Genomic DNA, 26833 nt, shown 5'->3' on the forward strand with positions numbered 1-26833 from the left:
TTTTTATGGAGCTCTCAATAGTTAAATTCTTTTTTTTTTTTAACACTAATTGCTTATATTAAAATTAAAAGCCCAATGGGCAAAGTCGGATACAACCGGAAAGATTTTCGACGGTCAACTGAGAAACGAAAATAACTAAGACATAATGAATGATAGATGTAGCTAAGGAGAGAAGAGACCTAAAGAGAAGCTTCACTTGTAGCCCTAAAGCCCGCATTCGAAGAAACGCAAAAAAGTCGAAATTGACGTTGAAAAACCCAACCAAAGGGTTTTGATAGCAAGAAGTCTGGGAACCTCTGTAGATGATAGCAGCTCCGGTGAGAGGGTCACAGTGCCAACTATGTGAAGAACCGTCGATGCTTGAGACGGCATAATGTAATGGAGGCGCAGCGGTGACGTAGTAGAGATCAGATATGGCGAGTCCACACTCTTGTACAATAGTTCCTGGGACGAGGAAAGGGGCGGGGGATCGTAGAGTCGACTCTGTGAAGAACCGTTGATGCTTGAGACGGCGTATTGTGATGCAGACGCAGCGGTGATGTAGTAGCGAGAAAATCTGGCGGGTCCACACTCTTGTACAATAATTCCGAGGACGAGGATAGGGGTGGGAGGACCGTAGTGCCGATTCTGTGAAGAACCGTCGATGCTTGAGACGGCGTAGTGTGATGGAAACGCAACGGAGACGTAGTAGCGAGAAAATTTGGCAAGTCCACACTCTTACACAGTAGATCGCGAAGACATTTCGGCAGGTGAATAAATCGATGTCGAGTTTGAGACCAATCTTTAGATGGGTCGTCGCTTTAAACGAAAGCTTCACAAAGGAAGATTTTGAAATGGACTTTTCAAGGGTCCAATAATCAAATAATTATAGTAATTGAGATGTCAATCCATTTCTAAGTATTTTGATGCAAAGAGAATGCAGGTTCAAACTTAATCTAAGTGCAATCAAGTGATAGGGTGATTCAATCAAACTAACAAGGTTCTAACACTACTAACTAGCAACTTTCAATCAAATAGATAAAGGTGGACACATGGGTATATGAATTTGATGTCAAATGATTAGGATTCAATCTAAAATGGCAAGGTTTCAATCAACACATTTCCCTAAGTCTAGATAACAGTTGTAAGCAAGTTCTTTTTCAAGATAAATGCTCATTTGCTCTCATTGATCAAACATCAAATATTTTTGGTTTGTGTCTATCAAGCAATCATTAAGAACATATCATATAACTATCAAAACTCCCCTAACATCAAATGTCTTTGGTAGGGTAAGTTAAGAGCATGTTGAGTTGGCTCAGACATTTCATCGAACACCTTTTAGGCAATGAAATGTCTAGGATTCTAATCTGAAATGGCCAACTCCAGATTAGCATTAAGATCACTCAATCAAGCAATAAAACATATTAATCTATTCTAAACATTCTAGATCATCACTTAATCATCCTAATCATCCTAATCATCCTAACCCATGAATCAAAAGATGACTACTCACTAGTCTTCATGATAAACCCAAGAATTAATGATGATTTGGTGTTAATCATGATTAGTGATCAATATAACTAAGCAATCACAAAAGATAATGATCAAGATTAGATCTTTCACCTAAAAGTTCTTTGTGATTAGATAGAAAATAAGATAAGTCCCAACTTTGGGATTACAAGAGTATTTATATGTCTTTGGTAAACCTAATGGTTTCCATTAAAAAGTCTAAAAAGCCCTTTAAAAACATTAAAATTTGACTAAGGATAAGTCTCGACTCGCGTAGAAACGATCGGGAACAACCCGCGTCGGATCGTCGTCGAGGTTTCTCCTTCATGCGAGCAGGTAGACGATCCCGCGTTGCTTCACCCCGCGTGACTCCATCGTTTGCTTCTCTTCGTACGCGGGTAAGGGAACCCGCGTGATCCAACCCTCGTCAAGACGTCGAGCAGCCTCATTCTCATGCGTGCGGGTGCGACTTCCCGCGTGATCTAAGCCGCGTTGGAGCTCTTCATTGCTTCATATTGATGAGTCGACGCGGGCTAGTGAACCCGCGTGGGTCAACACCCGCGTTGCACTCATCCAAACTTGACCAAACTTCATTCTTCATCCCTTTTTGAGCCACAATGCTCCTAAACACCTCCAATCACTCCATAAGACACTCTGATACCTGATAGAGACGTATGAATGCAATATGGATCCTAATGATGCTTAATTCCTAATCTATATGATCAATGTGTACAAAATGGATGGTTAAAACAATGCAAATATAGTTGATATCAACTCCCCCAAACTTGTTCTTTACTTGTCCTCAAGTGAACTTGCAAGAACTCATATAGGAGAGAGATTTGAAGGTGGGAACTCATAGCCAAAAGAAACACTTCCTAGTACTCAACTTAACATCCTAAAGAAACATAGCAAATAGCATGAGCAACTCTCTTATTATACTTTAGCTTCTCTAGGCCTATCCCTACACTTATCCCTCTACACAAGTTGCAATACTCTTCAACTAACAAGTTCTTTAAACCAGCTCTCACATTGATTTACACACACACACAAGGTGAATTCTCACAAATGGGCACATGAGCTCAATCATTTGGCTAGGTAAGCAATGATCTAATATGAATGAAGAGAAGGATTTAAATGTTGTCATTTCAAGGTAGTTATCACTCAAGAACAAGGAGCTAGATCATTATGCAAAATTTATCTAAGACTAGAAGCAACTCATGCATACATAGATTCATTCTCATCATTCTACCCCTTTTTATAAGTGATTACAAGTTCTACCCTTTTATCATCATCTTAAAACCAAAATAAAAACCACTCACATCACTCACCCAATGAACAACTCTTTTTTTCTTTTTACTCAACCAACTAGGGACTTTAATTCATTTTTTTTACAACACTTAGCTCTAACTCTTTCTCATTTCACTCCCCACCTTCTCTTTGATTCTTTTTCTCTTTTTTTTTTTTTTTTTTTTTTTTATAGGGGGAAAGGTTCTTTTGTACATAACCTAGAGCTTCATATTTTCTTTTTGTCCCTAGAGTTTTCTTTTCTAATGACACTCTTTTGTTAATCTTTCTCATCTTTCTCACTCTCCAAACACAAGATATTAACATTTAGAATACACAAACCCCTCTCACCACCCCCAAAGTGTTAAGTTAAGTTAACCGTTGCGTTTTATACGATTAATCTGAATCCATGCGAGAAAACAAGTCTTTGCGGGTTGTTTTTTATCGTAAAGTATCAATGGTAACTCCAATCGACACGAAACAAGAGACGTTTCAATCGAGATTTGAAGGAGAACACAAAGATGGTGGTAAGGGCGAGTAGGAGCAAGCAAAGGAGTTTAGACGAGTCTTACTTGTTTTCGTCATAAAATCTCAACGGAAACTCCGATTGAGACGAAACGAAAAGCGTTTTGATCGGGATTCAAAAGAGAACACAAAGGAGGAGCTTTTTGAGGCCTGACAGGTCGTTATGTAGCGATCTAGAGGTCTGACAGGTCACTATGTAGCGAGTAGAAGTAAGCCAAGAAGAGTCCTACTTGTTTTCGTCGTAAAATCTCAACGGGAACTCCGATTGAGATGAAACGAAAAACCTTTCGATGAGGATTCAAAAGAGAACGCAAAGAAGGACCTTTCTGAGGCCTGACAGGTCGCTATGTAGCGAGAAGAGGTCTGACAGGTCGCTGCGTAGCGAGTAGAAGTAAACCAAGAAGAGTTCTACTTGTTTTCGTCGTAAAATCTCAACGGAAACTCCGATTGAGACGAAACGAAAAGCGTTTCGATGAGATTCAAAAGAGAACGCAAAGTAGGACATTTCTGAGGCCTTATAGGTTGCTATGTAGCGAGTGGAGGTCTGACAGGTCGCTACGTAGCGAGTAGAAGCAAGCCAAGAAGAGTCCTACTTGTTTTCGTCGTAATATCTCAACGGAAACTCCGACTGAGACGAAACGAAAAGCGTTTCGATGAGGATTCAAAAGAGAACGCAAAGAAGGACCTTTCTGAGGCCTGACAGGTCGCTATGTAGCGAGTGGAGGTCTGACAGGTCGCTACATAGCGAGTAAAGCAAATCAAGAAGAGTTCTACTTGTTTTCGTCGTAAAATCTCAACGGAAACTCCGATTGAGACAAAACGAAAAGCGTTTCGATGAGGATTCAAAAGAGAACGCAAAGGAGGACCTTTATGAGGCCTTACAGGTCTCTACGTAGAGAGTGGATAATTGGCTTGTTTTCGGTCGCTACGTTGCGACCGAACCGTGTGTGTGCGTGCTCGGTCGCTACATAACGACGGAGCCGTGTACTTGCTCGGTCGCTACGTAGCGACCGAGCTTGGCTGGAGCTTGGTTGCTACGTAGCGACCGAGCTTGGCTTGAGCTCGGTCGCTACGTAGCGACCGAGCTATGTAATCGATTTGTTGCGCTTCCTTTTTTCGCGATTAACCTAGGGGTTTTCTGCGGTTTTTGGGAGAACCAGTTTTACCCTTTCGAATTGTTTTCTGAAAACGTGTTTTGGTATAATCCTTACGCATTGAGATTTCTTTTGTTCGGTAATGAGCCAAACTTGGGGGGTTTGATAAGATTTATCGTTTCCCTTTAATGTTTAGAAAGAGAAATCACGAGCTCGTTTCATTACACTTCCTGTGGCGAAAAGTCGCAGCAAGGTTTTCGATTTTCTCAAGAACTGTGGCATTTGCGTAGGCGTTAGCCATAGGCGCAGTGGCGGCTGGGGTTGTCTTACCAGCGTTATTTCGAACTGCGATTTTGTCTTTTGTATTTCCAGACATTGTTTTGATCAAGCGTTTTGTGGCTGAGAGTTAGAGTGATTCGTACCCCCTTCCTTCTAGCGCCAAACTGTGGGAACCGAAATTCGCACTGTCGATTTCCGTTTAAATTAGGAAACTAGGAAAAACCTAATTTCCTAGAGGTCCCAGATATCTGCTAATACCACACGCCAAGCAATCAGAACACGAGATAACAACGATAAAGTATAAGGAATCGTAAAAAGAGAGCAAAGAGAAGTCTTATTCCGAATTTGCGTATGAGCGTTTACAACAAGGTATTAGCCTGGGGTCGAGAGCTATCGGCGAGATTCCTAGTTCTCAAAACCCTAAGGCGGCTAAACCTAATTGAGTCGCAGCTCGAAATAACAAAAACGGAATGTTGCCTAATTGCTCTAAGTACTAAGTTTGTTCTGAGAAAATCCTCCTATCTGCCTCTTGCCTAGAACTCCTTATATACTCGCTCCTAGGTCGGTTTACGCTTTTCCCCTTCTGCCCTTAAGCCGTCATAGCTCAAAAATGGAGATATTCTGTCTTTCCCGATCTTCGTGATCATCTTCGAAAACTTCATATTTATCCGCAGAAACTTGACATTTATCTTTCCTTGCGAACCAAGCATAAACCGTCATACAGCTCATGGGCTTTTGGTTAAAAAATCGTAAGTGGGCTTCGAGTAACGTCTTAGGTCTCTTTGGACCGTCTTTTGACTCGAAACGTTTATCACGGTTTCTTTGATAAAAATGAACTTTCTGCGGTTTTTATCGTAAAGTTTGATTGATGAATTCGAATAACGAGAAACATGAAATGGTTCAGCTACGGTCTTCGGGAGATAGCATTAAAGAGTAGACGAGAATGCATGGATTCGCGTCGTATCGACGTTTTGGGAAAGCTCGATCGCTTCGTAACGATCGAAATGTGCATGTGCTCGGTCACTTCGTAGTGACCAAGCTTGGTTCCGAACTCGTTCGCTACGTAGCAACCGTGCCGTGGGCATGCTTGGTCTCCACGTATTGATCGTGCTTGGCTTGTCCTTGGTCCGATTATCATGCTCGAGCTCGTCCATGGCCAGTCGGATACGTGTCCGTTGTCTTGGGACAATCTGTATTTGGTTCGACCGAGATTCGAATAAGATTTTACCGCAAGGCTCTTCGGAAAGATTTTTTCAGACATTGATTCCGTCGTGACCGATTTTGACCCCAACATCAGTCTCCTCATCTGTTGAGGCAAGGTATGGAGATTTGTTTCCTGAATTGGAGGGTAGAGCTGGTGGGTTTATTTTCCGGCGGAGCAGCTGTTTCTTGGTGGCGGGAAAACTGAGTGCCAAAGGGCCAATTGAGGGCTGGGGCTGGGGAGTAAGGAAGTCAAAGTCTGATGTTGAGCATCCTGCTACAGCTCCTCTAGTTAGTATATCAGCCACCTTCTTCATGAACTGAGCTGAAGCTTCTGCTTGCCTCTTTACAGTCTTATTCAACTCCTTGCATTTGTCCTTGAGCTTGAAGATATTTCTGTCCTGAGCCTTGTTCCATCTTTGGAGGTTGCCAATATGCTCATGAGCTTGGCGAAGGGGACCATTGGGCAAAGCTCCAGGACGTTGCTCAAAGTGGTAACGAGCAGGACCAAAGAGGAGCGCAGAGTTTAAACCGGAAGTATCTTCTTGGTACATACCACATTTATCTGCAGTCTTCTTCATCTTGGGAGATCGCATGGGGACTAGAGGACCATGGGGTCCAAGGAGGTGCTCTCTCTCAATATCAAAGCTAATAGCTCCTGGCCGCGTCAGGCTTGTTAGGTTGCAGTTTGGAGAAGCACTTCAACCTCTTTTGTAGACTGTAAGTAAGAGTAGACACAAGTTCCATCGAGCCTTCCACTGAAGTACTGAGCTTTCTTCAAGTAGCTTCCATCCATGAAGGTTGGACCAGTTGGATCATCTCCCAAGGGGATATCGTTGTACTCAAGCAATGGAGTTATCAAGCCACCAATTCCAATCTGAGGTTCTGAGTCACTTGTTGTCCAAGCCCACTTTTTGTAATGGATGAGGCGCTTCACAAAGAATCCCACCATTCCAAAGTTCTTGTAGAAATCAGTGCTGACAAGAGGCAACTGAGATGGGTGAGCATAATGTTGAACGGTTTGGTGAAGAAGTTGTAGCTCCTCATCATTAACAGTTCCTGGTTCTTTCCTTGGGAAGATGGTGTGGACAATTAACCGGTGGAGATAGCGCACTGAAGGATGGCGAATGGGAGCATTCTTGTCACGGCTTGGCTTGCGAGTCTTCCCCGCCAACACCTTCCAAACCATTCTGGCAATGCTCTCATCTCTAGTGGCATCATAGAGGATGAGAATGGATGATTCCTCCAAATCCTTAAGACCAAGCGCTTGTCCAATCTCCTTGAAGGTCATGTAATGAACCTTCCCATGGATTTTGAACTTGATCTTTCCCCATCCTTGCCTCACATGCTTAGAGGTGTGAAAGGTGGCCTCCAATGATGCCAAGAACTGACATGAGACCTCTTCATAGGTAGGGTAAGCCATGGAGAAGAAGCTTTGCATGTTCATGTGCTCCAACATTTGCTTAATGTCATCACCTATCTCCAACTCTTCCATAATCTTGATATCCGCGAATCGAGTTGGAGGCCACAACACACCATTCTTCAAATGCCCATATAGCTCATATTCAGTTGGTGTCTTGGTTCTATCCCTCTCAGTATCAACCTTCTTCCCCTTAGACACTTTGGCTTTCTTGAGGGGAACTTGGTCTTCTTCAGTGATGTTTTCATTTTCGTCCACTTGAGGAAGAGCTACCCCCTTATCTTTTGGTTCCTTAGATCTCTTGGGAGGGGCTGACCTTTTACCATTAGCATCCATTTTCTCAACAGTGGCAACTTGCTTGCCATCTCTCTTCTTTGCTGCCAAGGCTTGTTGCCTAGAAGTTCCTCCCGTTGTAGCCACGGAGGTTAAAGGCTTCCCAGTTCTAGCAGTCTCTTGCTTTGCAAGCTTTTGTTTCTCAGCCTCTATCTTGTGTTGGTCCTTTCTCCCCATTTGTACCTTGCTTTGTATGAAAGGAAATGACGAGTTGAATCAAGAAAATAGACTACAGGGGCGAAAGCTTGGATTCAGGAAAAAGAATGGAGTGATTTGGTGGAGAATTGAGTGAGATATGGGGTGATTTGGTGTGGGAGGTTTTGATGTTTTGTGAAAAGAGATAGAGGAAACGGGAGAGAGAGACGCGTGTAGGGGGTGTTTTAGGGTTGAACCGGGTCGGTCTGTCGGGTTGTTGGGTCGGGTCACCGGGTTTAAGGGTATAAATCATACCTGAGCGGGTTTGGACCCGTCGGCGCGGGTAGGAGAAACTCGTGCGACCCCGCGTCATAATATCTTCGAATGCGTCTGTCGTGCGAGCGGGTAGAGGAACCCGCGTGAGCTCAACCCGCGTCAAGCCATTGACGAAGCTACGCGGGTAAGGGAACCCGCATGAGCTCAACCCACGTGAGATCTTCGTCACCGACCAAATTCGTGCGAGCGGGTAAGGGAACCCGCGTCACTTAACCCGCGTTGGCTCCTCTCGACCTCTCTCCAGCTCGTGTCACGCGGGTAAGCTATCCTGCGTGAGTTTTTTTTTTTTTTTAATCCTAGTGAAGTATGTACAAGGATAGACATGGGACTTCCTCCCAAGTGAGCTTGTTTTAAGTCTCTAGCTTGACTTTGTTTTCCTTTGGCTAGGCGGTGACGGGGTCGGAGAGTGAAACCAAGATTCCTTTCTCCTCCATTGTGGTTCCCATGTAGAGCTTAACTCTTTGTCCATTGACTGTAAAGTCTCCACCATTCTTGTCCCATAACACAATTGCCCCATATGGCCTAACTTCCTTTATCTTGAAAGGACCGGACCATCTTGACTTGAGCTTCGCGCGGAACAACTTCCGTCTAGAGTTGTAGAGAAGCACTTGATCTCCAGCACTGAACTCTCTCTTCAAGATCTTCTTGTCATGAAAAGCTTTGGTTTTCTCCTTGTAAATCTTTGAGTTCTCAAAAGCATCCAGTCTAATCTCATCAAGCTCATTGAGTTGGAGAAGTCTCTTCTCCTTGGCACTCTTGATGTCAAAATTCAGCAACTTAACAGCCCACAATGCCTTGTACTCAAGCTCAACTGGTAGATGACAAGCCTTTCCATACACAAGGTTGAAAGGTGTGGTTCCCAAGGGAGTCTTGTAAGCAGTCATATAAGTCCAAAGTGCATCATCTAGCTTGATAGACCAATCCTTTCTTGTAGTTCCCACAGTTTTCTCCAAAATAGACTTGATTTCTCTGTTGGAGATCTCAGCTTGACCACTTGTATGAGGATGGTAAGAGGTTGCAACCTTATGCTTCACACCATTCTTCTTGAGAAGATTCTCAAACAGCTTGTTGATGAAATGAGATCCTCCATCACTGATCACAACTCTTGGAACTCCAAATGTTGGAAAGATTGTGCTATTGAACATCTTGATCACCACTCTAGAATCATTGGTGGGACTTGCTACAGCTTCCACCCACTTGGAGACATAGTCAACAGCTACAAGGATGTATTTGTTGCCAAAAGATGATGGGAATGGTCCCATGAAATCAATACCCCACACATCAAACACCTCCACTTCTAGAATTGGGTTTTGAGGCATCTCATTCCTTTTGGTGATGTTCCCTCTCCTTTGGCATGAATCACACTTAGAGACAAAGTCTTGAGTGTCCTTGAACATATGAGGCCACCAAAACCCAGCTTGTAGCACATTTGAAACAGTCTTGAAAGTAGCGAAATGACCTCCATAGGATGACGCATGACAGTGTGTAAGGATCCCATCAACTTCTTCTTCAACTACTACTCTTCTATTGAGTTGATCTCTACAAAGTATGTAGAGGTAAGGTTCATCCTAATAGTATCTCTTCACATCTTTGTAGAACTTCTTCTTGGCATACCCCTCAAGACCCAATGGCTCTCTTCCATAAGCTAAGTAGTTCACCAAATCAGCATACCAAGGACTTTTCTCTTCAGTTCCTTTCACCTCTTCAAGCTTCTTTCCAGTTTCACAAACTGCTACTACTGCTCTAATAGCCATAATCTGTTCTTCCGAGAGCCCTTCATCAATGGGAATTCCACACTCAATCTTCAGTCTAGACAAGTGATCAGCTACACCATTCTCAACTCATGGTTTGTCCTTAATTTCAAGATCAAACTCTTGTAGTAGCAGGATCCACCTCAACAGTCTTGGTTTAGCATCCTTCTTGGCCAAAAGGTGTCTCAATGCAGCATGATCTGTAGACTATGACTTTTGAACCAACTAAATAGCTTATGAACTTCTCAAAGGCATAGACAATGACTAGCAACTCCTTCTCAGTTGTAGCATACTTCATTTGGGCTTCATCAAGAGTTCTACTCTCATAGTAGATCACATGGGTTTTCTTGTCTTTCTTTTGGCCAAGGACAGCTCCCACAGCGTAGTCACTAGCATCACACATGATCTCAAAGGGGAGCTCCCAATCCGGTGGCTGCACAATGGGGACGCTAATCAGCTTGTCCTTCAACTTCTTGAATGCTTCTAGACACTCCAAATCAAAGGTGAAAGCAACTTCCTTGCATAGAAGCTTAGTCATTGGTCTAGCTATCATGGAGAAGTCTTTGATGAATCTTCTATAGAATCCAGCATGACCAAGGAAGCTTCTAATGTCTTTCACTATCTTTGGTGGAGCTAACCCAACCATCACTTAAATCTTGGCCTTGTCCACCTCAATCCCCTTCTCTGAAATCTTGTGTCTGAGCACAATCCCTTCTTTAACCATGATGTAACACTTTTCCCAGTTCAGCACAAGGTTGGTGTCTTCACATCTCTTTTGGACCCTGCACAGATTTGACAAACAAGCAGAAAACAAAGATCCGTAGACAGAGAAGTCATCCATAAACACCTCCACAACATCCTCTATAAGATCAGAGAAAATAGACATCATGCACCTTTGGAAGGTGGCTGGAGCATTACATAGCCCAAATGGCATCCTTTGATAAGCAAAGGTACCATAAGGGCATGTGAAAGTCGTTTTCTCTTGATCATTTGGATGTATGGGGATTTGGAAGAACCCTAAATACCCATCAAGAAAACAATAATAGGGATGATTTGCAAGTCTCTCTAGCATTTGATCAATGAATGGCAATGGAAAATGATCCTCTCTAGATGCTTAGTTAAGTTTCCTATAATCTGTGCACATCATATGTCCCGTTATTGTTCTTGTTGGAATTAGTTCATTCTTATCATTTTTAACCACAGTTATTCCACCCTTCTTTGGGACAACATGCACGGGAGACACCCATTTGCTATCTGAAATAGGATAGATCACACCTGCATCTAGGAGTTTTAGAATCTCTTTCTTAACAACATCTTTCAAGTTGGGGTTCAACCTTCTTTGATGTTCTATAGAAGTCATAGATTCATCCTCTAGATGTATCCTATGCATGCATAAAGAAGGTGATATCCCTTGAATATCATCTAGTGAGTAGCCTATTGCCTTTCTATACTTTTTAAGTTCATTCAAAAGTTTAGACAATTCGTTTTCATTCATTTCACTACTCACAATGATATGATATGTCTCATTAGGTCCAAGAAATGCACACCTTACACCAAGGGGAAGAGGGTTAAGCTCCACTTTTGGTGCTTTGAGTTCACTCCAATCATCTTATTGGAGGTTCTCTTGTTGATCACCTGAGGCAGCATGATGAACTTCTTGTGGAAGCTCTATGAAGTTGTCTTCTCCACTTTTCTCCTTGTGGCAGTCTAGCATCCTCACATACCTTGATCTCTCCTCATCTTCAATCAATTGAGTCTCTCAATCAACTGTTAGGGCATGTTGAAGAGAGTCCTCAATAGCTAATTCCTCCAAATACTCTTCCGCTAAAGCTTCCATCTCCTCAATGTAGAATGCTTGGCTTTGGGTAGTGGGCTTCTTCATCACCTCTTTGATATCAAAAGGCAGGATGTTCCCTTTGCCAAGATGAAGATCAATCTTCCTTTCCTTAACATTCACAATAGCTCCTGCTGTAGCCAAGAAAGGTCTCCCCAATATCAAAGGATCTGTTGGTTCTTCATCCATCTCCAACACCACAAAATCTGTAGGAATCTGACAATTTCCAACAGTAACAGGGATATCTTCTAGGATACCAATGGGAATCTTCACTGAGCGATCAGCTAGCACAAGAGAGAGTCTACACTTCTTGTATTGTGTAAACCCAAACCTTTTTGCAATGGAGAGAGGCATAAGGCTCACACTTGCTCCCAAATCACATAGACACTTCTCAAAAGCCAATTGCCCAATGGCACAAGGTAGAGTGAAGCTTCCTGAATCTTCAAGCTTCTTGGGGATGGTTAAACGATGTATAATGGCGCTGCATTCATGGGTAAGGACTACCATCCCTTCCATCTCTTTCTTCTTCTTGATTACAACATCCTTGAGGAACTTGCTGTACTGAGGCACTAGCATGAAGGCATCAATAATGGGCATAGTAATCTGAACTTCACTCATTTGCTTCTCAAACAAGGCCATGTATTGCTCCAAAAGTTGTCTCTTGAATCTACCAGGGAAGGGAAGTTTTGCTTCATATGGAGGACGAATGAATGGAGCTCCTTTTGATGAAGTAGCAGCTTCATTCTTGTTCACAACCTTCTTCTCTTCTCCAACTTTTCCTTTCCCTTTAGCTTTAACTATCTTCTCCAAGATCTCTTCATTGGTTTTCTCATCCACAATAACTACATCATCATCCACATTGATGACCATCTCCCCACCTTGCTTCTCATTATCCCTAATGAGAGTTCTAGGAGGAAATTGTTTACCACTCCTTAGGGTGATTGATTTCATTGTCTCCTTGGGGTTTTGCTCAGAAGTTCCGGGAAGTGATACCATAGGACGTTTGGAGTTACTACTCATTGAAGCAAACTGGTTCTCCAAAGCTTTGAAGTTGGAAGCAAGGTTTGAGAACTTGTTGTTGAGATCATTGTAGCTTTCATCAACTTTGGTGTGAAGGTTCTTCAGCTCATATCCAATGTGCTTCTCACTTCTAGTTTGAGACTCCAAGATTTGTTTCAACATTGTATCAGTGTTACTCTCTTGTGTAGTAGAGGTAGAAGAGCTGGCTTGACTTTGTGTAGACTGATTTCCTTTGGAGGGGAAGCCTTGAGAGTAGTTTTGTCTAGTTTGGTAACTACCTTGTTGGTTGTTGTTGTAGAAAGGCTTTTGTTGGTAGTTGTTGTACTGAAAGTTAGGTTCCTTCTTGTACCATGTCCCATTAGCATTCACAAAGCACAACTCTTCTTGACCTTCTAGACCATTAACTTCATTAAGCACAACAGTCCCTTCTTGTTTCTTCTCACCAACAAAGTTCACCTTCTCTTGTTTAACTCTATCCAAGAGAAGCATATCCATCTTTTCTTGTAGAGCCTTTGACTCTCTCTTGGTGTTTGTATCATCACCTCCACTGCCTCTGTTGCTTCTATCATGCTCATCACTGTAGACTGAATCACTCTTAGCCATGTTCTCTACAAGATCCAAAGCATCTGCTTCACTTCTTCCCAAGAAGAAACCATTGCTAGCAGTATCAAGCTGACTTCTAAACTTGGGCAAAGTACCTCTGTAGAAAGTACTAAGCAAACTCTCCATATTGAAGCCATGATGAGGACATTGAGAGATGTAGCTGTTGAACCTTTCCCATGCTTCTCTAAAGCCTTCAAGATTCCTTTGATGAAATCCAGAGATCTCATTCCTTAGCTTAGCAGTCCTTGAAGTAGATAAGAACTTGGTGAAGAAGGCTTTCTTGCACTCATCCCATGCGGTGATTGAATCTCTTGAAAGGCTCTTCTCCCATGTGTGAGCTTTGTCTCCCAAAGAGAATGGAAACAACCTTAGCTTGAATGCATCTTCAGAGACACCACTGATCTTTGTAGTTCCACACAGCTTATCAAAGTTATCCAAGTGGTCTAGTGGATCCTCCAAGGCAAGACCATGGTACTTGTTGCTCTGGATCATGTTTATCAAGCTTGACTTGATCTCAAAGTTGTTGTTTTCCACAGCTGGTGCTCTGATGCCAGCTCTATGCCCATGGATATTGGGCTCATCATGTGTGCCAATAGCTCTAGCTTGGCGCTGTGGGTGTTGTGGCCTAAGGTTGTCAACTCCTTGGCCATTGCCAACTCCATCTTGAGGCTGATTCTGATGTTGATCCATCACAAACCTCAATCTGTCTAGGTGATCCTGTTGCTCTTCTTCTCTTCTTCTCCTTGCAATCTCCCTTTCAAGTGCTCTAATGTCTTCAACTCTTGGAACTAGGTCTGTTGGGCCTCTGCTCCGCAAGTTCATGCACCTGAGATACAAAAGGGCTAGAAGAGAGTATCAGTAACTAGATATAATAATAATAAGACTTAGTCTCAAGTAAGGACCAAATCTCAATGTCAAAATTAACTTGGAATTGGCAACGACGCCAAATTTCAAATGGACTTTTCAAGGGTCCAATAATCAAATCATTATAGTAATTGATATGTCAATCTATTTCTAAGTATTTTGATGCAAAGAGAATGCATGTTCAAACTTAATCTAAGCGCAATCAAGTGATAAGGTGATTCAATCAAACTAACAAGGTTCTAACACTATTAACTAGCAACTTTCAATCAAATAGATAAAGGAGGACACATGGGTATAGGAATTTGATGTCAAATGATTAAGATTCAATCTAAAATGGCAAGGTTTCAATCAACACATTTCCCTAAGTCTAGATAACAGTTCTAAGCAAGTTCTTTTTCAAGATAAATGCTCATTTGCTTTCATTGATCAAACATCAAATATCTTTGGTTTGTGTCTATCAAGCAATCATTAAGAACATATCATATAACTATCAAAACTCCTCTAACATCAAATGTATTTGGTAGGGTAAGTTAAGAGCATGTTGAGTTGGCTCAGACATTTCATCGAACACATTTCAGGCAATGAAATGTCTAGGTTTCTAATCTGAAATGGCCAACTCCAGATTAGCATTAAGATCACTCAATCAAGTAAGGAAACATATTAATCTATTCTAAACATTCTAGATCATCATTTAATCATCCTAATCATCCTAACCCATGAATCCAAAGATGACTACTCACTAGTCTCCATGATAAACCCAAGAATCAATGATGATTTGGTGTTAATCATGATTAGTGATCAATATAACTAAGAAATCACAAAAGATAATGATCAAGATTAGATCTTTCACCTAAAAGTTTTTTGTGATTAGATAGAAAATAAGATAAGAGCAAGTCCATCGGCGTCTCTTCCCCCCCCCCCCCCCAACTTTTTAAGCCAAACTGAAAAAGAAATAAATGAAAAAGAAATTAAAAGAAGAGAAACGGTGCTAAATATAGGTTTTGTAGAACTGGTAAGAGCCCTTACGTGTCACTCTCCCACTGAACCTCACATTTATGACTCTCTCTCTCTCTCTCTCTCTCTATCTCTCTCTCGACGGCTTCGTCGAAGTTCTTTGTCGAAATCAGTTTGGATTCCTCCTCCAATGTCGATCTATCCATCTTCTCTCTCGATTCTCTCTTGAGATCACTCCATCTTCGATTGTAAAAGACCAAAGGCAAATCCAATCGACATCACTCCATGTTCTCTGTCTGGATTCAAAGACGGTTCTGTTTTCTTTCATCGAAGAGCTTCACCGAAGATGGATTCAAGGAGGAAGCAGATGATCTTATCAAGTCTCTGTATTGTGAGTTTCTGATCCTCCAAAAGAGAATCTTAAAGCTTTAAAGATTAGTTTTTTGGTTCTTGTCGCTTATGCGGTTTTGATCTCAGGTCTTTTGAAATTAGACGAAGGAGTTGGAGTTCGTATAGTGAATTGCTCAAGCTTAGTGGATCAGTCGAAGCTTGTTTCTGGGACCATAGTTACTCTTCAGAGAACAACGTTTACTATAATCAGAATCCTCCCTCCTAAGGTTTCAACTCTCTGTCTTTATCATGAACTCTATGTCTCTGTTTTGATGTGTGTAGACAGACTCTCTTTTTAATATACCACACAAACTCTGAATGAAAGTGTATATATGTTACTGACAGTGACACTTATGACCAGGCAAGAAGCTTACCAACGGATAAGCTGCGGATAACCTATATATCAGTCAATGTGGCTGTTTATTGGCTCAGGTTCATGTTTGATTCTTACTGTTTTCCATTTTTTTTTATTTTCATTGATACAAAGAATCTCTTTGAACCGTTCTCACTTTTTGTAGAAATTTGTGGTGAATCGAAAGACTTAAGTCTCATATTGTAATTGATGTCTCTATCAGGTTGTTATATGGGTATTCATCTGGGTAAATGATAACAGCACTGTGGAGTTAGTTGGAAAGATATTTATGTCAGGTAGTTTTTTTTGTCTGATCAAGCAAGTTTGCTAAGCCCGTTACTGAAGTTTTGATTACTCTGTATTGACTTTTTTTTTATTTGTATTATGTACTTCTTCTTCTAGTTGTGTCTTTCATCGCTGCGTTAGGCTTCTTGCTGTACGGAGGAAGGTAGTGTTTTTGTTCATCTCTGCTGCTTATCTCGTAAATTAAAGTGTCCTAAAGTTTTTCAATGGCATTTCTTATGTGTTCCCTTCCCTTGCATGCTTTGTAGATTGTTTATTATGCTAATAAGGTTCCCTATTGAGTCAAAAGGAAGAAGGAAGAAGCTCCATGAGGTAGTCACTGTGCTTGTGCTTCTTTGTCTTAGTTTCACAGAACTTTGTAACAGAAAAGTTATTCAATTGCAGGTTGGATCTGTGACAGCCATATGCTTCACCTGCTTCCTCATAAGATGCATTGTGGTAAGCTCTGAGATATAACCCAAAAAAATGAAATATTCATCTTCAGTTAATGTGCTAATCATTGTTCGGTTTTATCAGGTGGGTGTATCAGCTTTTGACAGGGATTTCAACTCTCTCTCTTTATCATGAACTCTATTCTTAAAGCAGAACGGGAGTCACAGGTTTGTCTCTGACTTCTAAATTTGCTCAGCCACTTGTATATATGTGAATATTCTCATGAGTTGAATGCTTTTTATTTTTGTTTTTGCATTCTTCCAGATGTAAAACTTATATTAAATCATTCTACTCAAAAAAAAAGAAAATTTTAAGAACCCCTATGGGGTTTTCCCATTGGAGGAAGAAAAAATTATTTCTACAAACCAAAGTTCTAAACTTGCCAAATCACCTTATTTATTCTTAATTTAATCATTAGACTCCATTATAGGTTCTAATGGATGGAGGTGGTCTAAGTCCCAACTTTTGGGATTACAAGAGTATTTATATGTCTTTTGTAAACCTAATGGTTTCCATTAAAAAGTCTAAAAAGCCCTTTAAAAACATTAAAATTCGACTAAGGATAAGTCTCGACTCGGGTAGAAACGATCGGGAACAACCCGCGTCACTCAACCCGCGTCGGATCGTCGTCGAGGCTTCTCCTTCATGTGAACGGGTAGGCGATCCCGCGTTGCTTCACCCCGCGGACTCCATCGTTTGCTTCTCTTCGTATGCGGGTAAGGGAACCCGCATGATCCAACCCGCGTCAAGACGTCGAGCAGCCTCATTCTCATGCGTGCGGGTGCGGCTTCCCACGTGATCTAAGCCGCGTTAGAGCTCTTCATTGCGTCATCTGGATGAGTTGACGCGGGCTAGTGAACCCGCGTGGGTCAACCCGCGTTGCACTCATCCAAACTTGACCAAACTCCATTCTTCATCCCTTTTTGAGCCACAATGCTTCTAAACACCTCTAATCACTCCATAGGACACTCTGATACCTGATAGAGACATATGAATGCAATATGGATCTTAATGATGCTTAATTCCTAATCTATATGATCAATGTGTACAAAATGGATGGTTAAAACAATGCAAATATAGTTGATATTAGATTCTGCGGACAAACTAAAATCTAAAAGATGGTCGTAGCAATGTAGAATCTCAGCGGGGCATAACGGGGAGGTACGATAGATCGTAATGGTATCAGTGGAGTAGAGGTGGCGAAGTGTGACTATGGACGCAGCGTTACAGAAAATGCAACAGTGGGGTTGGAGGGTGACGATGGATTGGACGGGACCGGATGACAGCCGCGGACCGGACGCATAAATTTCATCGGAGATAGTAGAAACCATATCCAGCCAGAGAGTGAAGAGCGTCACGGCTGTGTGGGAGGTGGCGGTGATGGCTTGCGACCCAGAAGAAACAACGAGGCTGTAGATGTTAAAGTTGAGGATAACCAGAACGGAGCAGAGAAGTCGCGTGGGGGCGCAGCCGGTGCGGAGAGGTTGCAGAGGATGTAAAGAGCTCGGAGGCGCGAAGAAACTAACTGATCCGGAGAGCTCAACCACATGGTGAGCAGATCTGTCTCTTACACTCCCAGTTTGAGGAAAGTATGGGTTTTGTGGTGTCCGATCAGGAGCATAGTGGAAGAGACGAGTCCGTTTGGTGGTTCTCGGGTGGATATTTGTTGTTTACCCAGTAGATCCCGGACCATAGCCTATTTCCGGTGGATTCGAGACCATATACTGAGGCTGTGGAGGTCAACTCCGGCGGCGCCGAGTAAAGGTCTAGACCGAACAGTAATAGTTTCGTGAGCAGCAGAAAGCAGGTGATAGAGTATGAGAAGACCATGACTATGAAGAGGAGAGAGAGCTTCAGCGGTGAGTCCCAGCGCCGACGGGAAACGCCTTCACCGACGCCGGAAAAAGAGGCTCTTGACTCTGTCTCGATGTTTCGTGCCTGAGAGTTGCAGGGCGAACGTTTTAGTTTTCACTAGTGAAATTCATGAGCTAATTTAACATCTTGAAAGTGATTTTTTGGATGTTTTTGTTTAACAAATATGGCAGAAGATATGGTAGTTGATGTTCTTGTAAGATTTACTCACACATAATTTATTTTGTGAATTTAAGCGCTTTATTTGGAATCGCACAACTTGCTTTAGGCAATGCTGACAAAGAAAAAGGGGTCGATATCAAGAACTTTGTCCCATCAACCAAGAACACAAAACAAGGAGATTATATGACATAAAAAAATGCTACTTAAACATGAAGCAACAAACTACTGCATGAAAAACATATATATATCCAGCACTTAAACATGGCCTAGGTATCTGAAGCAAAGACCTTAGTCAAATCCTTTGTTAGATTTTGAAACACGAGTTGGTATATGCATAGACAAACGAGCACACCAACCATGGAATGTATAAATGGAGAATTGTACAAGGGATCATGGTCCAACCTAGCTTAAATAATGATATCCTTACAAACAAAACCGATCATTAATATTAATTATTAATGGGAAATTAGTAAATATGAAACAAAAATACAACTACATTGTCCCTATACTATAAATCCAACTATAAGTTGTCCTTATGCCATAATTTTTTGTGATAACCCAATTAAACTCCTATTATTAACCCATTTCCATTTTTATTAATTCAGTTATTCAAAAAAATTAATAATTCAGTTATTAAACAAATGAAAAGATTAAGTTTAATAAATTAATTTTTTTTTGGAAAAATAGCAACACTCATTTAGCCCCAAATCGGGTCTCCCACGAACCCTAAATCAAATTTTCTCTTTCTCTTGACCAGAGAAAAACAAAGCCAAGTCAAGGCGATTGATCTCGACGGTGCTTCACTTCGCCATCACCGGAGTTTCTTCTTTCTTCTAGGACTCTGCTAGTCTTCCTTTTCGTAATCGAAGTCTCCTACACCTCTTGCTCACTTCGTGATCTCTTTCTCAAAATCTCGCCGGAAAATCAATTTGTGCCTCGCTGAGTCTACAATATATACTCTCAGCTCTTATTTTAAGCCTAAGAATCGAGCTTTTCAAGTCTGTAAAATTACTTGTCGTTTGTTTTGCATGTCTTTTTCTCTCTTTGATTTGAGTGTTTTTATCATAGTTTGAGTGTGATAGCTTTCAATCTTAGTTTGTGTCAATGATTTAGGCTTATATGCTATCAAAGTTTCATACTTTTTGATTTTTGTCATCGCTTATGTTATCAAAGTTACATACTTTATGATTTTTATCATCAAATTGAAGTCTCATTCTTGTCTTGTGATCTCTCATTACTGGTTCCATATTTGCCTTGACTCCTGAATTCACTTCTATTTATTTTTTCGAACTATTTCACTTCTGATGTATGCTTTGACAATAAATTTTATTTCTATTTTATGATTTTATGCGGTAACTGATTTCTTTTACGGTCCTTACGACATTGTTATACATAAATTTTACTACAACTTCCAAAATATATTCCAAACAAAGAGCACATGCTATTCAAAAACTATAACTAAAATTACACATCACCTAGACTATATTTGCGAAGTGATTTTGCTATCTCTACAATCAATTTCACAAAACAAATATGACATGACTACTAAAATTGATGACATGGCTTCCGAAAAAATATGACATGAATAATTTTATTTAGTATTGATTTATATTTTTTCCAAATTTATTAGAATATGTTAATAATTCATATATTATATTTAATATTGATATTTCTTTTTGGTAAACTTTTTTAAAATATGGTAATAGCTCATACATCATCTATAAAATAAATAGATTCATAGATAACATTTCAAATTTCGAAATATTATTATTTTTGTATAATTATACAATTTGTATTACTAAAAATTTCAAAAAATTTTACAATTTTTAAAAAATTTAAATATCTAATCGTAAGATTATTAGTTTCTTATATATCAATAAATTTTATAAATATTGTTTAGGCTAAATTTTTTATAATTATATAATTTTTTATCATTTTTATTAGTTTTATACAAATTGATTTAATATATATCAAATATATATTAAATATTAGTAAGAAAATAGTAAAATCTATAATATTTAATAAAATTTATTTTTAAATATAAGTTAGATTTAAAAATTTTTTTACTGCACATGGTGCAGGAAAATACGTGGTTTATAAAAACATATGATGTAATCATGAATTAATGTCATGTTGTGCCTTCCTTTCGTATGGCCAATATGACCATATCAAAGATATCCGGGGGCCTATAAATATATATATATATTTTTTTTTGGGGCCTATAAAAATGATCTTCAAATAGTTATTCATATACGTGGTTTATTTACTTGTTATTATATTATTATATTTGTTTGTAGAAACAATGATCATATCGAAACCATCTGCACTTTTTTATACTTGTGTTTGTGTGATGGGAAACTTGAATGGCACACCAAATTCTCACCAAACAGTGCAAAAGCAGTCTTGTTCTACAGAAATCCGCTAGGTTATTTTTTGAACTGATCATATGAAAATACTATTTCAGAATAAGTTTTATTATGACGTAATAAAAAGAAGGGCAATTATCTTAAATAGACATTTTAAAGTTTTTGTTACAAAAATAGTCTAAAAAATGACCAAAATTGTCATTTTTATTTTGAAAATTTTTATTTTAATTTTTTATTTTAAAAATTTGAAACTCTATCTTCAAAATTCACTTCTTAATTCTAAACCATAAGTCTAGATTAGTTAACCCTAGGGTATAAATGTATTTTTACCTTTTAATAAAAAAAAAATTTGGTCATTTTTTTTTAAATGCTATTTTGTGACAAAAAGTTAAAAATGATTATTATAGGAAATTTTTCTAAAACGAATTAGTTTTATCATGGGTCGTGGTTATCATTTTACATACTTTTAGTTTCTTTTCGTCGGCAAGCTTATATCCTTTTAAACATGTTAACTAGTCCAGAGTCGTGCTTCCTTTATGCCAAAAGAAACATTCGCCTAGGGCATCACTTGAAAAAATAACACTTATAATGGAAAGAGCTCATATGACCTAAAAAAGGAAATGCAAATTTTTTTTTATTTGCTAGTAGTGGCCTCTTTCCATTATTATTTTTTTGGTGTAACGTTTCCATTACACCTTTCTGTTTTTTACAAGGTTTTCCCATTATTTCATTTGTCTGAAAAATAGAAACAAATTCTTTGGGAAAATGGAAAAAGAAAAAAAAGAAGAAAATTTCCGGCAAAGAGCTCTTTCCTTTTCTCTCCCTTTGTGTCCCCTTAAGAGGCTTATAACCCAATGTAGATAAAGTTTGAATCAACGCCTCCTCCTTCGTTTCCAACTGTGAGATTTTACTGCGGAAGAAGAAGAATTGAAGAAGATTGTGAGGATGCTGCTTACTTTGCTCTGTTCCGTTGCCTTGGTGTACGGACAACCGTGGCCGTACGGCCACCATGTTCGCTCTGAGAGACTCCCTGAAGTCTAAAAATCTCAACTGGTCAGACCCGAACCCTTGTGTGTGGACAAGTTTAGGATGCGACGCAGGAAGCCGTCGGGTCAGCCGGATCCAAATCGGGAACAGAGGAATCTCAGGAGCCCTAACTTCTTCTCTAAGTAACCTCCCTGCTTTGACTATTTTCGAAGTCATGGGTAACAGCTTAACCGGGAATATCCCGAGTCTGACAAAGATGCATGCTTTAACCAAGGCATGGCTGCAAGAAACCCGGTTCTCAGGTGCCATACCGGTCTTTTCTGGTCTGACCTCTCTGAAACTCGTCAACGTCAGCGGAAATCAGCTTACCGGTATTGTACCGGAGTCTTTAACCGAGTTGACATCTCTTTCTGATTTGGCTTTGGGCAATAATCTTCTTCAAGGACCAACTCCAAGCTTCAAGTCTAAAAGCATGAACCTTGATATGACAGGGCTCAATAGTTTCTGCTTGGACGTTCCTGGTGCTCCTTGTGATCCCCGTGTTAACGATCTGCTTTCAATCGTTGAAGGGTTCGGTTTCCCTGCGGTATTTGCTGAGAGGTGGAAAGTAAATGATATGTGTAATAGTACCAACAAATGGGTAGGAATAACTTGTTATGTGCTAATATCACAGTTATTGACTTCAAAGGCATGGCACTCAACGGCACTATCTCTCCAAGCTTTGCACGTCTTAGAACTCTTAAGGTTATCAATCTCTCTCACAACAATCTTAACGGTAATATTCCAGAAGAGCTCAGTGAATTGAGAAACTTGGAAACTATAGATGTTTCCTATTGTTGTGACGGATGTGAGAGGATACAGATTAATACATTGATAAACGATAAAGAAAGACACAGAGATTTAACGTGGTTCACCCCTAATGGCTACGTCAATAGGCAAAAATAGTATTATTATTGATGGAGGCGAGTTTTCAGAATACACTTCGTGCTACAGAATAGGGTAAAACCCTAAAAGTATATATAAGAAAGCGTTTAATGAAACTTTCCATATTTCTCGGATTTTGGCAAGGAGAGGGAACACCCACTCCATGTCGCATAGCGCCCGTTCCAGGTATTAGGGAACACCCGTTCTCTGCCAGGGATCGCCTGATCCATGACGTCTGGATCGCCCGATCTTTGCCAACTCACAGATTCAAGGCATATTACAACAAATCTCCACCTTGACTTGAATCCTCCATCATCAGATTTACCAGAACACACTTCTTCATGCTCAGAATACAGATGTACCAGACTCTTTCTTTGCCTCAGATGTTCCGTCAAACTCAGATGTCAGATGTCCCGTCGGACCAGATGCTCCTCAGAGCCAGATGCCCTCACTTGGGCTAGATGCTCTTTCGAACCAGATGCCCCTTAGGGCCAGACGCCCATCAGAGCCAGATGCCCCAACGGGCTAAACCATATAAATGGTGAGATGAACATTCGCAGTGCACAGAAAACGGATAGGTTCATCTGAAGACATCACGAACCTTGTCATCACCTTATTAATGTAGGTCTTCTGTGACAAGAACAACTTCTTCTCCCTATCACTGAAAATCTCCTTTCTTAGAATCTTCATTGCTTCACCCAAATCCTTCATCTCAACTTCATAACCCAAAAGCTCCATCTTCTCGATGTCACACATCTTCTCTTCAGCTATCAGCTTGTCATCTACATACAACACCAGGTAGATATACGAAACATTCTCCACCTTACTCATGTAAATACAACAGTCATAAGGAATCTTTTCGTAGCCCAAACTGACCATATAGCTATCCAACCTCTTGTACCACTGCCGAGGAGACTGCTTAAGTCCACAAAGTGATTTCTGAACCTTACATACATAGTCTTCTTTTTCAGGAACTCGGCAACCATCCGACTGAGTATGTATATCTCCTTCTCTAGCTCTCCACGAAGACACACTCTCTTCACATGAAATTTCTCAAGCTCCAAGTCCTGACGTGCTACCAGTACTAGCAACACTCTGATGGAAGTATGTCTAACCACCGATGAGAATATCTCATCGGAGTGTACTCTCTCTCTGACTGAACTCTCTTGCAACAACCTGAGCTTTATACTTAACTTCTTCTGCCGATGATGCTTCATCCTTAAACTTGAAGACTCACTTGCATATTACATCCCTTCTTCCTGATGGTAATGTGATCAGATCCAATGTATGATTCTTCTCATGAGACTCCATCTCATCTTCCATTGCAGCAAACCATTTCCCAGACGCATAACTTGAAATAGCTTCTCTGTAAGTAGACACCTCGCAAGTATCCACTTCGTCTGCAACATGTAGTGCATGACCCACCATATCTTCAAACCGATATCTATCTGGTGGCCTGACATCAAATCTTCTTGGTCTTTTTCTAGCACAACTGCATTTTTTAGACCCAACAAGTTGATTTTCAGAATTAAAAGACTTTGGCTGATCGTCTGTCATCGCTCGATCCCTCCCTGCGGATCGATCGATCCTGGGTAATCCGACTGGATTTCATGCAGCTCCACTTGCTTGTCAAAACCCTTTGATTCAGCCTAAAACCTCTTCTCCAAACTAGCATTTGACAGTATGCACCTCGCTCTCTCATACAAAATTTGGTTCATTCTCTCTGCTACACCATTCTTCTGTGGTGTATCTCTGACTGTAAGATGCTTAGTAGTTGTTGCATCCTTACAAAACTGATTGAACTCTGATGAACAGAATTCCAGACCATTTGCTGAAACTGTTGAACCTTCCAGCAAATACAGAGTACCATGAATGAAACCTCTCATAACCACATCTGAACCCCTGTAGACACTCAGAACTCCATCTCCACCTGAATACTTGAAACCTCTGCTATCCAAAAGACTAACTGAGATCAAGTTCTTGGACATGGATGGAACATGTCTAACTCCGGTCAATGTGCAGACTCTACCACCATGTGCCTTGAGCTTTATAGAACCGATTCTTATAACTTTGCAAACAAAATCATTCACCATCTTGATCTTGCCATCAGTCACTTTCTCATACTCTGAGAACCATTCCCTCCTTGGACACATATAATAAGGCGCTCATGTGTCTAGAACCCACACATCTATAGAATGTGTTTTTCCATGGGCAACTAGAGCAATATCGTCATCAGACTTAGCTTCATTCTCTACTACATCAGCGGAATCAGCTTGCTTCTTCTTCTTAGGACAATCTGATTTCCAATGCCCTTTCTCTTTGCAGTAATTGCAAATATCAGTTGGTTTAGGTCCCCTTGAAAATGAATTTTTGTCTTTCGACCTTTTGCCTTTTCCAAAGTTCTTTCCACCACCTACAAACAACCCAAAAGTTTGGTCGTCTGTACCAGTACCTGATGCCTTGTGTCGCAACTCCCTGCTATGAAGTGCCGACCTGACTTCCCCCAAACTCACTGCATCCTTACTCCCTATGAATGACTGAACAAAGTTCTCATAGGAGTTTGGTAGTGATACCAACAAAATCAGTGATGCATCCTCATCCTCCACCTTAACGTCAATATTCCTCAGATCCAACATAATGGAATTTAGACTGCCAAGGTGATCTTGAAGTTGTGTACCTTCCTGCATCCTCAGAGCGAAAAGACGCTGTTTTAGAAGTAGCTTCTTAGTCAGAGACTTCGTCATGTATAGACTCTTTAACTTCGACCACAAATCAACTGCAACATCAACACCACAAACTTCGATGGTGATCTCATCTGCCAGACACAACAAAATTGTTGAATACATCTCTTCAGCAACCTCCATCTCAGCAATACCAGGTTCAACTTTCTTCCCAGACAACGGTGCCCAAAGACCTTGTTGCTTCAGCAACGCCTTCATCTTGATTTGCCAGATACTGAAACTGTTCCTTCCAGTAAACTTGTCGATCTTCATATTCATCCCAGACATCTTCTCACCAGATTCAACCCGAAGCTCTGATACCAGTTTGTTGTGACGAATGTGAGAGGATACAGATTAACAGATTGATAAACGATAAAGAAAGACACAGAGATTTAACGTGGTTCACCCCTAACGACTACGTCTACGGAAAAAGAGAGTATTATTATTGATGGAGGCGAGTTTTCAGAATACACTTCATGCTACAGAATAGAGTAAAAATATATATAAGAAAGCGTTTGATGAAACTTTCCATATTTCTCGGATTTTGGTAAGGAGAGGGAACGCCCACTCCATGTCGCAGAGAGCCCGTTCCAGGTATTAGGGAACACCCGTTCTCTGCTAGGGATCGCCCGATCCATGACGTCTGAATCGCCCGATCTTTGCCAACTCACAGATTCAAGGCATATTTCAACACCTATAATCATCAGTTGTGCGATCTATATTTTCCTTTTGGGCCAAATGTTATAGTCGTGCATGGGGATCCCGGCATAAGATACCATGTCCCTCCACCGGTTCCTGGTTACCTTGGTTCGTCTTCTCAGAATAATAATGTTGCAAAATTGTGGGTTATGTTATTGGTACTACTGTGTTTATTTTGCTTCTTATCGGATTTGCTATTTTCTTGTGCGTCAAGAAAAATAAGGCATACCATAAGATGCATCCTCAGCAACATTCTGGTGACCAAGATGCACTGAAGATTACACTAGGGAATCTGTGTTGGTGGAAGTGAAAGTGGATTCAGGGGTAGACATGCTCATGTGGTATTGTGATGTTAATACATGTTTTGAGGGATGCCACAAAGAAGAAGAGATGCTTCTGCAGTAGACCAGCTGAATTTTCCATTGATTCCATAATTCAGTTTTACTTTACAATAACTATTTTTATTTTATGATTTTATCTAGAGATTTTATTGAAAATTAATAAAA

The 26833-nt window shown here is 40.5% G+C and overlaps 1 protein-coding gene and 2 non-coding genes across 7 annotated transcripts; 2 read left to right on the plus strand and 1 right to left on the minus strand.

The window, feature by feature from the left end:
• Window positions 1–11604: 11604 nt before the first annotated feature.
• LOC106398628 lies at window positions 11605–14124 on the minus strand. Its single transcript, XM_048749797.1, has 2 exons — window positions 13025–14124; window positions 11605–12829 (listed from the first exon to the last, which is right to left on the minus strand). Exons 1-2 carry the CDS (start codon window positions 14122–14124, stop codon window positions 11605–11607), a joined length of 2325 nt encoding a protein of 774 aa, XP_048605754.1.
• On the plus strand, window positions 13433–13539 carry LOC125584634. The gene has a single exon (XR_007321545.1). It is a non-coding gene; the product is annotated as a small nucleolar RNA R71 (small nucleolar RNA).
• A 1063-nt stretch (window positions 14125–15187) lies between the features above and the next one.
• Window positions 15188–19833, plus strand: LOC111204730. 5 transcript variants are annotated; one of them, XR_007320650.1, is made up of 9 exons: window positions 15189–15511; window positions 15598–15737; window positions 15872–15942; window positions 16086–16158; window positions 16265–16310; window positions 16414–16477; window positions 16550–16603; window positions 16682–16764; window positions 17028–19833. It is a non-coding gene; the product is annotated as an uncharacterized LOC111204730 (transcript). The 5 variants fall into 5 exon arrangements; XR_007320652.1 differs by having other exon boundaries at window positions 19389–19833; XR_007320651.1 differs by lacking the exon at window positions 17028–19833 and adding an exon at window positions 16862–16914.
• The last annotated feature ends 7000 nt before the right edge of the window (window positions 19834–26833 follow it).

This window comes from Brassica napus, chromosome C3 (assembly GCF_020379485.1).
Source record: "Brassica napus cultivar Da-Ae chromosome C3, Da-Ae, whole genome shotgun sequence".
NCBI lineage: Eukaryota > Viridiplantae > Streptophyta > Magnoliopsida > Brassicales > Brassicaceae > Brassica > Brassica napus.